The sequence below is a fragment of the Tauraco erythrolophus genome, chromosome 4 (genome assembly GCF_009769465.1).
Source record: "Tauraco erythrolophus isolate bTauEry1 chromosome 4, bTauEry1.pri, whole genome shotgun sequence".
NCBI lineage: Eukaryota > Metazoa > Chordata > Aves > Musophagiformes > Musophagidae > Tauraco > Tauraco erythrolophus.
In genome coordinates this window covers 41,240,859-41,252,750 of record NC_141468.1, presented here as the reverse complement: position 1 = coordinate 41,252,750, position 11,892 = coordinate 41,240,859, and the positions used below count along the sequence as shown (strand labels likewise).

Genomic DNA, 11,892 nt, shown 5'->3' with positions numbered 1-11,892 from the left:
GCTAGAGTGAGTCTGTGAGTTCCTGGAACAGTGCACTCGTGAGGAGCGTGCTCTTTGTGTTTCTAGTGGGAAGCTGGCTCCAGGCTGTTTACGTATTTTAGCTTACACGACATGTGGCTAAAAACAGATAATCCAGGAAAACAGCATGCTAATTGCTAGGCTGTCGCTATTTTGTTTGGTCTCCTTTTGGCCCCATAAATCGCATGTTCTTGACAATAGTCTCACTCCAACAGGAAACCCGCCGACTCAGAGCCTCTCCTGGGAGATGGCCAATAGCATAACCTTGGGCTGGGGAAGGGTTGGGGCATGGGCTGTTGATTTCCTAGGGACAGATACTAACTAGAAGACTGTTGTCAACAACATGGGAACTGTCACCTTCTCTAGCAGCCCTGTTACACAGAATAACTGAGTGGCCAGAGGCTCACTTTCAGGAGATGATGCTGAGCTCAGAGCCTCCATGGAAGTGCTGGAGTACGGGCAGTGTGTGGGTACAAGTACTTTACCTTAAATAATGTTGCTTTCCTTCAAAATGGCTTTATTTAATTACTCAAGATAGGTGTGGACTTTTTACATGATAAAACTGATGGTACTTGGTAAATCAAGCTGCATAATGCTGGGGCTATTTCTTAACCTGAATAACTGTTCATCACTGAATTTTGGGTTACAATTGGATTATAAACCAGCTTGCAAAATTCTGTTCCCAGTTAGAGTGGTTTTCTTTAAGATACACTATGTCAGTAATTCCACTTTGCCATGTCACTGAGTCACTGCTGTGCAACCACACCACATTAACAGGAAGCACAGAAGTTTCAGTTTACCTGATCTGACTATTTGCAAGACATAGCTGGATATGTAGGTCACTATGTAAAGTGGCAGAGTCTCATAATACATGCGTGATTTTACACTCTGAATTAAAACAACTAGCTGTCTGGAGGAAGGGGTAATAGTGGTGCTTTTGGTGGCATGAGGCTGCGTGCACTCGATATTTCTGAGGAAAGAATATAGTTATTTAAATCAAGGAGGCTTTTTGTCCCAGAATGTAATTTAAAACTGAGACCACAATGAACTACTCGTTCTCTTCCACGTAGATTTTTTTATGATAAGAAATACCATTTTTACAAAGTTTATTATATAGCATCTTACACTTAGGAGACCCAAAAATTATGTAACAGAAGCAAGCAAAGGTCAGAAACAAATATGTTTGATGAAACATCAGATATATAAGCAAAAGTGTCACTGCCAGAGGAAATGTGTTATTCACTGTGTAACAAAAGTGTTACTGTCAGGGGAGGTAGGTGAATCGCACATCCTCTGCAAAAAGTCTGAGTCAGCAGTGTCTGTACTGAGGTCTGACATAAGCATCTTTTCCAAAGTCACCCAACACTCCCAGGCTAGGCAATTTTATTAATAATATTACTTCTCCTTCCGAAAGATTCACAGTGTCTTACACAACATCCAACCTATCATAAAAAAACCAAACCAAAACAAAACATCAAAAGCTATATGTTCTGTCCCAATCCATGTTGATTTAATTTCCTCCATAGAAAATTAATCTCTTCTGCCATTCCTAATGATCATGCCCAGAAGACACTTGCCTCTGTACTAGGATGTTTCCATAGTGAATGGCTGAATTGCAGAAAAGCTTATTTTCATGTTTTATAAAGAAGAATCAACTTCCGTTACTGACGTTTTCATTACTGGGCGGAGAGCAGACTAAAATAAGTCTTTACTGGAGCTTGAGCTGAAACGTGTTTTAAGTCTGCTTTAATCTTTTCAAGCTAGAAAGTGTAGGCAAAAGCCGAGAAGAACTCAGATAAAACACCATGAACTAGCTCACAAATGAGCTGGAACGAAGTGAAGGGGATAAGCGTGACCTGAAAGTTGAGGATGTCTCCAGATAGATTCCCTGTTCAGTTTTAGGCGTTATGTGACCTGTTGTGCATTCATACAGATGTTTCACGGAGAAGAGTTTCATCGCCAGGTAAAAGACCCAAGACGATGACCCACAGGCTCGCTTTTCCACATGCCTACTCTTTACAATGTTTCTGGCGTGGTGTCCGATCCTGAAAATGTCTCTAATGATGCAATATAATCCCAGCTGACTGAAAATGTATTAAAGCTCAAGAAAATTCCTGCATGCCAGCATGCTGGTGGTGGTACGCAACAGCTGAACGTTCAAGTACAGTATTGGTTATTCACCTGTGGCCTCATTCAAAGCAAGAAGGAAGTGTCTGTGGCTTTTGAGGCAGACGTGATGTAGAGTTCCAGTCCTCCTCAGAAAATCCTCTGTCTTCAATATGGGTCAAGAAGTCATTGTCGAGAATATTCAACCGCTATGGTTTCTTAATGAATTAGGGAAACTCCGTGTAATTACGCTTTAAAGGTTTATTGCTGAGGTCAGTGATGGGATAGACGTTTAACTCTTGGGACAGCACTGGGGAGAAAATACAATCTGTGAAAAATTTCAAATTTTTTTTTTTTAAATCAGTTATGCTTAAAAAACAATGCAGAGGGTATTTTACAGATGTTCAGAGGTCTTTGGTAGTTTTTAATTAAAATAAAAGCATAGCAGGTATGTTTTATTGTAAGAATTTTGTATTTTAAACAGTGTTACTAGCCTCAAACATTAAAAATAAGATTAAACCTAGGAAAAGTCATAAAATCAAAAAGGAAAAAACACTTTTTCTCCTTCCCCTCTTCTTCTTCGCGCCCCTCCCCCCAAACTTGGAGAAGTCTTTCTTGTTTTGCCTTTTTTTTTTTTTTTTTTTCCAAGATTACATTGTTTTATAAAGAAAAGCTTGGGACTATCACATATCATACAGCATCAGCAGTTCAGGCTCAGAGAGAAATTACCAGTTCTCACAGCATTTCCTAGAACACTTGGCAAAGTAAGAAAGAATCCTTGAGAAAGGCTGCTGTTTTAAAGCATGTTCTTCAGACGTGTTTTTTTTCACTTTATTCTTTCTGCCCAAAGTAAGACCCATCAGTGATGGCTTCAGCCAGGGTTTCACATTTCAAATTAAATGCAGCTGTCCTTCCACTGATCTCTTCTGCCAGCTCTACAGGTCAGAGCAACCTGTTTGGGGAGGGGTGTTCTAGGTAAGCGATTTCCCTGAGGTTCACCTTCAGTGCTGCCTTAAGCCCTTCTTTTTCAGAGGTTTATTGTATTTCCTCCTCAAACAAGAAAAAAGAGAAATTTTTCCTCAACTACAGCAGAAGAGCCTCTGATTCCTTCCTCTCTCTCTGGACTTCAGCTGAGGACTGGAGTAAAACCCAGTGGTAGTGCAGTTTTTTAGCCCCATATTCCCATAGGATGTAATGCAGGATGTGTATCTCCCACCCAGCGTGTGGTGAGCTAGTCAGAGGAGGTGATAGCAGTGACCCCTCACACCCTTGTTCAATGCAATCTCATAAGAGCAATAACAGACCCTGGGAATGGGAGGCATACCTCCACTTCCAGAGAAATTCTCTTGACATGTTACAGGGAATAACTGCAGCCACAGCCCTGGCTACACTGTAACTCAGTGGTACATGGAGGGCCAGTAGTCATCTGGTGGCAGGTGGCTGGGAAGAGGTCAGGAGTGGATTGATGAGCAGGGGAACCATACAGTCTGCTACAATTAGTGTCCAGCAAGATTTTGAGTGTTCATTTTTGGGCTGGACCATACTCACAGCAAGCTAGAGAGACAGAAGATACGTTGTTGATAACTTACAACCACAAACAAAAGATTAAATCATGGGAAGGCTTTAGGAATGTGCTAAAAAGAGATTCTGTGAAATATGAATTAACAAACTTACAATGGGCATTTCAGCATTTCAGTGTCATACCAGAGGCAGGGAGGTAAATTAAACGAGTGAAATCAAGCTTTTTTAAAGCGTCAGAAGGAGGACATCATGGAACAGCCAAAAAGTAGTATGACTGAGAGAGGTGACTAACAACATAGATGGGAGAAAGAGATCCTTATCAAGTCCAGCAACGTTTTATATGAAAATAGCTATGTCCCAGTGTATGGTTTCTAATACTAGAGAAGACAGAGAGAAGAGATCCTATAATCACTGCATAAGAGGGCAGAAGAAAAATTCAGCCTCTAATTCCTCATCCCTCTGCCTGATGTTGTTTAAATATCCATCAGGAGGTTGTGGGAAGCTTGGGACCAGGTGGGCTCCTTGCAGCAGTTTGAACAGCTGTGAGTGGCACAGCACATTTACCTAGGTCACAAACACTTTCCGTGGGATCGGAGCCACAAGAAGAGGTCAGGCAAGCTGAATCCGTGTCTGACAAGAGTAAGTGACCAAAGGGCAGAAGGACAGAGAGTGTAGACCAGGATGGGAGGCTGCGATCTCCCCTCTGGGAGGGTCTGAATGCCCATTCATGGCTTTTGTTCTGGGGCTGGGACTTCTGCTGGATGAGCTGGTGGACAAGTGTGAGAAACCTCAGTCAGAAGCAAACTTTGGTTATCAGACTGTGTTTAACACCTGGAGAGGAGTTTGTGCGATTGCATTTCAGGGAAGGCAAATCCTTCAAAACAGCCTCTCTGTGTGGATTTGTCTCAGTTTGGTCTCTAATGTCTGTCCTTTGACCAAGTATAACTCAGCCTCCCATCTTCTCACTAACTTGCTGCCCCACTGGGCCTGTTAGCCTGGCAAATGAAAAATTTATGGAAAAGGTTTATAAAAATGTTCTTGTACAGCTTTGTGGTACATTTGGGGTGTGAACCAGGTTGCTGACATCCTGAGTCCAGACTTGCTTTCTGCTGCCTGCTGCAGTCAGGATACTGTTGGAGGCTGGGCATAGGAATGGGTGGGATACCCTGAGAGGGGCACGGAAAGGGACGTGGTGATGACCACGTTCCAAGGTGAGAGCGTGCATCTTCAAGGGCACAGAGCTGTGCAGAGCTGATGTGGCACGTATCTGAGGGCAACTGAGGCAGGACTGAGGCACGGAGAGATGAATTTGTGCTGCGGAGCATCAGGGGAGGCTGAAATGTAAAGCTGTTGCCAGGCAGCGTTTAACTGCTTCCTTTCATGTATAAGCAAATGAGCTGGGCATGTCAGCCCATGAGGTAAAGCTGGTTATGGCTCTTGCCCCGAGAGCCTCAGCCACAAAGGGTGAAGCCCAGCTCTGGACATGCTCCTGTTCACTCTCAGAGGCAGAGCTGGAGCTTTGGTTTCCCAGGTCAGATTTCTTCCACTTGTCACCTGTGCACCCTGTGGGCATTAGACAACTAGGAGTTTGCATTTGTACCAGTTCTGCGTCCTCATGCACTACCAGCTCAGCTGGGTTGCAAATTACCCTCTAAAGAGAGCACAGTTTCCCTTTAGCACTCCGCATAATATTTCAGGCTGAAGGTGCAGCACTGCCTTTACGTTAGCAGAACAGGGTCGGGAACATGGAAATCACCTGGATAAGTAAGTTCATGACCACAGCTCTGGTCATTACAGTTGCAGCCTGGAATAGGGGGATAATTTTTTTGGAAAATGGGAATTTGGAGATCAAGGATGTGATAAATGCAGTGTTGGTCCTGCCGAGTTTCTGATCTCTCCTAGAGGATTGCACAATGATGAGCAGATGGCTGGTGACTCCAGTGGGCCACTGTGTGGGAAAGAGTATCTGCAGGGTAGGAACACTTGCAGGGTGGTCAGTGCTTTGAGTCTAGTGCAGTCTTCGACCATTTGTATGTACTAGTCAGCACTAGTGGAGCACTAGTTTTTTACCACAGAAGACAAACAAAAATTTATACAAATTGCATTATCTGCCATCAAATTGCCAATCCAATTAGTGTGTTACAATCAGGTCAGAAGGCACAAACCTGTGAACTTCTCAAATATTTTTATGCAAGAAGAATTCAGGATTCCTGCCCTGGTAAAAGCCCCTGCTTTGCCCTGCATTAAAATTTGGTTTATTTTATAAGAAACTAAAGACTACAATGGCCTCGAAGTTATATTTGTGGGTTTTGTAGTGGTTAGGTAGTTCTCAGAAGAGGATACTGGAAAGTAAGAGACTTGCTGATGTCATTTTTAATTCACCACCTTTACCCGAAAAAAAAAAAGCTGAGAGAGATGTTGGTAGCCCTATATAAGATGCACCTCACCTCCTGCAGAGCACATCAAGAATCACAGCAAAGGTAAGGCTTGCAGCCTTCGTGCCTCTCTCACTTTGCCTTGACCGCTCTCCCTGATGCTAACACGACTCTCTCCCATCAGTGCTGAGTGCTGTAGCTGCTGGGACGGACGACTTTGGATTGTAAGCCATGGCCTCCCTGCAAACCTTGACCAAGAGCTTCTCAGGATGGGTCTTCTGTTGCTGCTGTTGCTGTCTCCCTCTTCTTCTCACCAGTCCTCTGCCTCCGAAAGGGGCAGGGGTGGCTTCTACCACCCATCATGCCTGCAGGCTCAGGAAGATCAATTTCCAGCAGCCCTACATCAGGAATCGGACCTACACCTTGGCTAAAATGGTACAGTAACCCATGTGTCCTTCATGGCAGGATCTGAGGACCTCCTCCCCTGCCAGTGCCCTGGCTTCTTGCCTTTGGCATTTCTCTCTCTTTCTCATGCCTTTCTCCAGAAAAATGTGTATTTGCAGTAAGGCAGAGCTTGGGCACGTGGAGCAAGTCTGTTGTCTGCTGGTTGTGTAGCCGGGGAAAGCTGCTGCCTCGCATGCTCCTGCTCCCCAAGGGAAAGGCAGCCCCTGGCACAGCACAGCTCATTCTCTCACGGAGCTGCTGCTGGACTGGGACAATTGTGAAATGTAAGCTTAAATTTCTCTGTTTGCCCAGTCCATTTGGAGCTGGGCCTTTCCATGTCTCCAGCCATGGACAGGCAGCTCCTCAGGCATCTTACAGTTAAGAAACCTTACTTAAGAAGGTTTCTTGGCTGCTCAGGTGGGTCCTCCCTGGTGCACACTGTCGAGAGCTGCAGCACCTCCCTCCCACCATGAGGTCGGCCACCTGAGCATCTGGTTTAGTCATCATAACCACTATGACATCTGATGCTTAAGAGCGGGACAGGAATTGAGACTTCTGCTTACTTTTTTTCCAGTGATACTGACCTTAAATCTCACCCAGTTAAGGGGAGAAACAGACACAATGTCCAAGCTTATCTACCTGTAACAGGCCATCTATGGTGCCCATTCCCTTGTTGCACCTGCACTATTATTGATGAAAATCTTAGGGTTTATTATGAATTTTTAGGCAAAGTTCTTATCCCACCTGGCATTTCCTTTTTTTCCTCTCAGGCCAGGGTCTCGGACCAGGACACGGACAACAGGCTCATTGGGCAGCAGCTCTACGTGAATGTCAAGGTAAGCCTGCTCTTTGCACCCCTCTGCAGCCCTCATTGATCTCTTGCCATGATTTAGCATGACCCCTTACTTGTATATGCAGGAAAACAACCGCTGCTACATGATGAAGAAGATTGTGGAGATTGTAGTGAAAGATGTCCTCCTCACTGAGGCCAAGGACCAGTACCCGTACGCTGAGGAGGTGGCACAGTTCTTGGCATCCCTGACCTCGGAGCTGAGTAGATGTGTGAGTAGCATTGGGTTTCTTTCCCTTCTCTGAGTAGTGACTCTTGTTGCTGCTCCTCAATCTCAGAATGCTGCAAACGGCAGCAAAAGGCAGAGGTATGAAAGGAAACCTCAGATCAAAGATATCAAACTCGAGGTTGGTAGAAAGGTGTGAAAAAGAAAAAAAAAGCACATTGTTGTGTACAGCTGCCAATGTTATGTCTGGATGTTTTCTTTTTTTAGAAATCATCAGGACCCAGAGAGCACATTGAAAAGAACCTGGAAGAAATGAAGAGCAAAATGGAACAGGTACATGTTTTTCCCCAACACTTAAAAAGAGCAGTTCCAAACCCCAGCCATTTGGTTGGATTAAGGCTGACCTAATTATAAAATAAACTCTGGCGATTATTTAGGAGGTGAAGCCTGCAGGGGCACTAAAGGGGATTAGTGATGTTTACACTTCCAGCCCTCCTTCACTTGTCCTCTTACCTCTCTGCATGTATTACAATAATTTAAAATTGTCCTTCAGAAGTCAGGTTGCAGGTAACTGTATATCTAGTTTTGATTTGAATGAGCCAGTTTATATTTTATGGCATAATGACTCCAATAGAACTACTTGAGAGAACAAGGAGATTAAATTCTTGATTCAGTTTCTATGACAAGCCTTATTCAATTTTCTGAGAAATAATGAGATGCTGAACCTTACATTCTGGTCTTTTCTAGTTGGGAGAGAATGGAAAGACTAAAGCCATTGGAGAACTGGATTTACTGTTTGACTACGTAGAAAATGCCTGTACTGATTCGCCAAAGAAAGGAGGGAACAAGAAGAAAAACTGAAAGAATTTCAGATCAAACTTGAAGAGATATCTCTGAAAAACTCTTGCTATTACTCAAATTGATTAACTATTGCGGAAAAAACCCCCTCACCCGTAGATGCAGTATGTTTTCCACCTGTGCCAAACGTAGCGCATTAAGTGGGCAAAGACAAGATAAATATTGCTGCCTTCTTTGAAAATGGAAACTCCAGGACAGCGTTTGCAGCTCCATTTCAACACAGGGCATTAGTTATTTTCAAAGGCGCGCTCCTGCCCTCCTCATCCCCATAAAAATAAGGAAACTGTTTCTATATTTTATATGCTGAAATTTGACACCTATGAATCAGCTTTGGTGAAGGTAGGCAGTGGTGCGTAGCCAAGCTGTTTTGAGCCTTTTACTTGGAAATCTCTCTTGCAGATGTTGCCCCCTTCTGACCTTTATCTGAAAAGCTGATATTTCAGACTAATTAAGAAATTATTTTTCATATTTAATGGTAACTTATTTTAAGGTAATAATTATACAGTACTTTTATTTATATAGATTAATTGAAAAATATGCAAGGAAACGTATTTATGAAGATGTACTACAGGCTTTTAAGTAAACTATGAAATTAAAACTGCTGTGTGGTATTTATATGTAGATGGATTGTTCTATAAATACTTATTCTTTAATTTATTGTAATAAATATTTTGGTCCTCAAACATTGCTGTTTACAGAGCATTTCTCTTTTACTGAAACACAGGGGAGATGACACATATGGTGTCTATGGGGCTGCTGGGCCAGTGGCTGTATTCTTGTATCCAGAAAAGCTGCAAGCTTGGTCTGGGAATGTGCTTCTTCACCATAAGGCTACAATTTCAGCTTATGAGAGGCCAGGGCTTAGTGGGGAGTTGGTGGGTTAGCCTTTCTTGTGGGAGGTGGTGGGGAAAACAGCATCACTCCTGAGAACCACCAGTTTGGTTCATTGATTCTGCCCCAGTACACCTGTAGACAAGATCCCATCTTGAATAGCTGCTGGTGAAAAGTCCCAAACTGTGCCCACTGGGTCAGATGAGACGGTGACAAACAGTCAGGCAGCAGTTGCGGCTGAAAAGTCAGAGTGCTGCGTTCTCACTGCCCCGTAGGCACGCTGAGCACAAACGGTGCTCTGCAGCATGAGGGATTTGAGAGCATTTCAGAAGAGACATTCTTGGTGCTTATTCTCAGTACAAGCTCCCAGATAGAAAAAAAACCCCAAGCCACTGAAGAGCAGTTTAATCAATCAGTATCATGTCCTTCAGCAATGTACCCTGGGCAAAGACAGGAGTTGCTCTGGTACAGCCAGGGACATTGGTGGCTGGACCAAGGTTAAAGAGGTGTAAACTACTACCCAAATAGTGAGAAAGCCAGAGCAAATATGTAATAGCGGATTGGCAGCAACTGGCGAAAACTTCTTGAGCAAGGCTTCGCCATTTACTCATCAGGGCAACAGGCATCTTGTCTGCATCTAAAAAAACCCAAAACACTATGAACGGCCTCAAATAAAAGACTCAGGGTTGCAGTGCAGGGGGGTGAAGTTTTGCAAACGTAGCGTATCAGGGACATTCATATGCAAAAATGCTTGCTAAAAGGATATCTAGAAGACACCCCATGAAAAGATACTGTAATACGGCAAAAATATTGGCAGGAAATCTACCTTGATCAACTTTGGTAGCTTCATTAATTAAATTCGAAGAGAAATCAAAGTTAGTCCAAAACCAGTTAGGCTCAACAGTCTTAGTTAGACAGCACTGAAGTGGGATTAAACTATCCCATGTTGCTCCTGAACCAAAGTGATTTTGAGATAAAATCATCCATCCATACCTAATTTGAACGAGGTTTATCTGGACTGAAATTATAACACTTTGTTGTGGGAACTCACATGGTAGACTGTCATATGATCCATCTAGGTGATAGATGCCTTTTACCTGTCAAACTAGCTGCAATCAACGTGGTTTACTTTGCTCCACACTCTCATTTGCATCTCACAACATATGAATTACATGCCTGTTCACAATCAAAGCAGAAAGTGACCAAACAGCGACATCCAGCCAGGCTTTGATACGACATTACAGTGCTGGGCTTTAACCTTTTGCTATATTCAGTAGGATATTTATTTTCTTTCTTGTGGGATAAGCAATAATGTTGTCAAGAGCTGCTGACTGACATCCTTTCTCTTGTCACTTGAACTTGCAAGAGCTGACAGCGAAGGGAGGGAGGTTAAGCACCAAACAGGTAATTCATCTCAATGACCTTGGACAGACACAGTCTATCCTCAGGCTACACCCAGCTCCCTTTATAGTCAAGGGAGAGTAATAGGAATTATCCAGGTGTCATTTATCTGATCTACGTTAGAGGTTTATAAAGATTGTGCCTTTGGACAGAATAACATGACTTTGCCCTAAAAGTACCTGTTTTCTTCCTTGCTTATAAACAGACTAGACCATGAACCACACACATGCTGTTCCTCCTTGATATCTCTTCATGAACGGATAATGAACTTATTTCCTTCTTCTACTTCCTTTAGGCCTCTTCCACATTGTCCTTGTTGAGCTGCCCTACCCAGAAATATGAAATCAATCTCTCAAGCTTTCCACACTGGGGCTAAACCCAGATGAAAACCCATTTGTCCACAAAAATGTAAAAACCAAGTCAACTATTTATTAACTTGTTCAACCTTGAAAACCACCAGCTGGCAGTCTACCACGGAAACCCCACTAGCTGAAGCCCTGGAAATGCCACACAGCAAATTTTTCAGTTTCCTTCATAGGTTTTCTTGTAGGGCATGTGTGGCTTGTGGGTGTGTGAGGGATGGTGGGTGATGGTCAATTCTGAACAGACAAAGGAAGTAGAAGTCAGAGGGAGTTTCCCTTAGAATCAGGGGAAATGTCTGGGACAAATAATTACTGACCAAAAGAAAATAAAGATGTACTTTCAGTCAGGCAAGCTGGGTTTCAATTCAGTCAATAGTTACAGCTCAAAAAAGGAAAATCATGCTGAAATGTTTTGATCTGATGTTTTCTAAACAAAATATTTCAGTTTTAGGCTTCAAAATAGTGTTTTGATTTAGAATTTTAAATACATTTTCTTCCAAAGGTTGAAAAGAAATTTGAAAGCAAACCAAGTTGTTTCATTTTGAGTTAGACAAGTGCTTTAGGCTGACCCAAAATGAGGTTTTTTGGTTTAATTTTTCAGTTGGGTCACCAAAGAGAAATTGTTGGTCACGTAATTCTAATTTCCGTTGCTCTATTTTTCTTTCCTCACACTGCCTTCAAGTCATGGGCTATTTGTAATTCCAAAGGTCCTTGACCTGATGCTGTTAGGGAAGGCACCTGCTCCACATCCTTCATCGAGGTCACCTCCATTGTAGAGGCTGGAGGAGCTCTTCCTGAGCAAAAATTGACAGAGCTGCCTACTGCCAAATTTGCGTTTTGTTGGCTCTTCCTCCCCTTCACTTACATTAGGTGACCAGAACAGGCATAGTTTTTTTGCTACATAGACAATTATAAAACATTTAAACTACCTCTGAAACTCCATATTGTGAAGACAGGGGA

General features: G+C 43.0%; 1 protein-coding gene across 1 annotated transcript; it reads left to right on the top strand.

Moving 5' to 3' along the window:
• The first annotated feature begins 6,251 nt into the window (after nucleotides 1-6,251).
• Nucleotides 6,252-8,341, top strand: IL22 (interleukin 22). Its single transcript, XM_009979743.1, has 5 exons — nucleotides 6,252-6,455; nucleotides 7,235-7,300; nucleotides 7,383-7,526; nucleotides 7,748-7,813; nucleotides 8,228-8,341. The coding sequence occupies exons 1-5, from the start codon at nucleotides 6,252-6,254 to the stop codon at nucleotides 8,339-8,341; spliced, it is 594 nt and encodes a 197-aa protein (XP_009978045.1).
• Nucleotides 8,342-11,892: the final 3,551 nt, after the last annotated feature.

What these genes read in the sequence shown, in the direction of transcription:
- IL22 (XM_009979743.1), top strand. Translation starts at nt 6,252, where the DNA reads ATGGCCTCCCTGCAAACCTTGACCAAGAGCTTCTCAGGATGGGTCTTC. An exon ending in CCTACACCTTGGCTAAAATG is followed by an intron (nt 6,456 to 7,234) that starts GTACAGTAACCC and finishes TTTTCCTCTCAG; the next exon opens with GCCAGGGTCTCGGACCAGGA. An exon ending in AGCTCTACGTGAATGTCAAG is followed by an intron (nt 7,301 to 7,382) that starts GTAAGCCTGCTC and finishes TTGTATATGCAG; the next exon opens with GAAAACAACCGCTGCTACAT.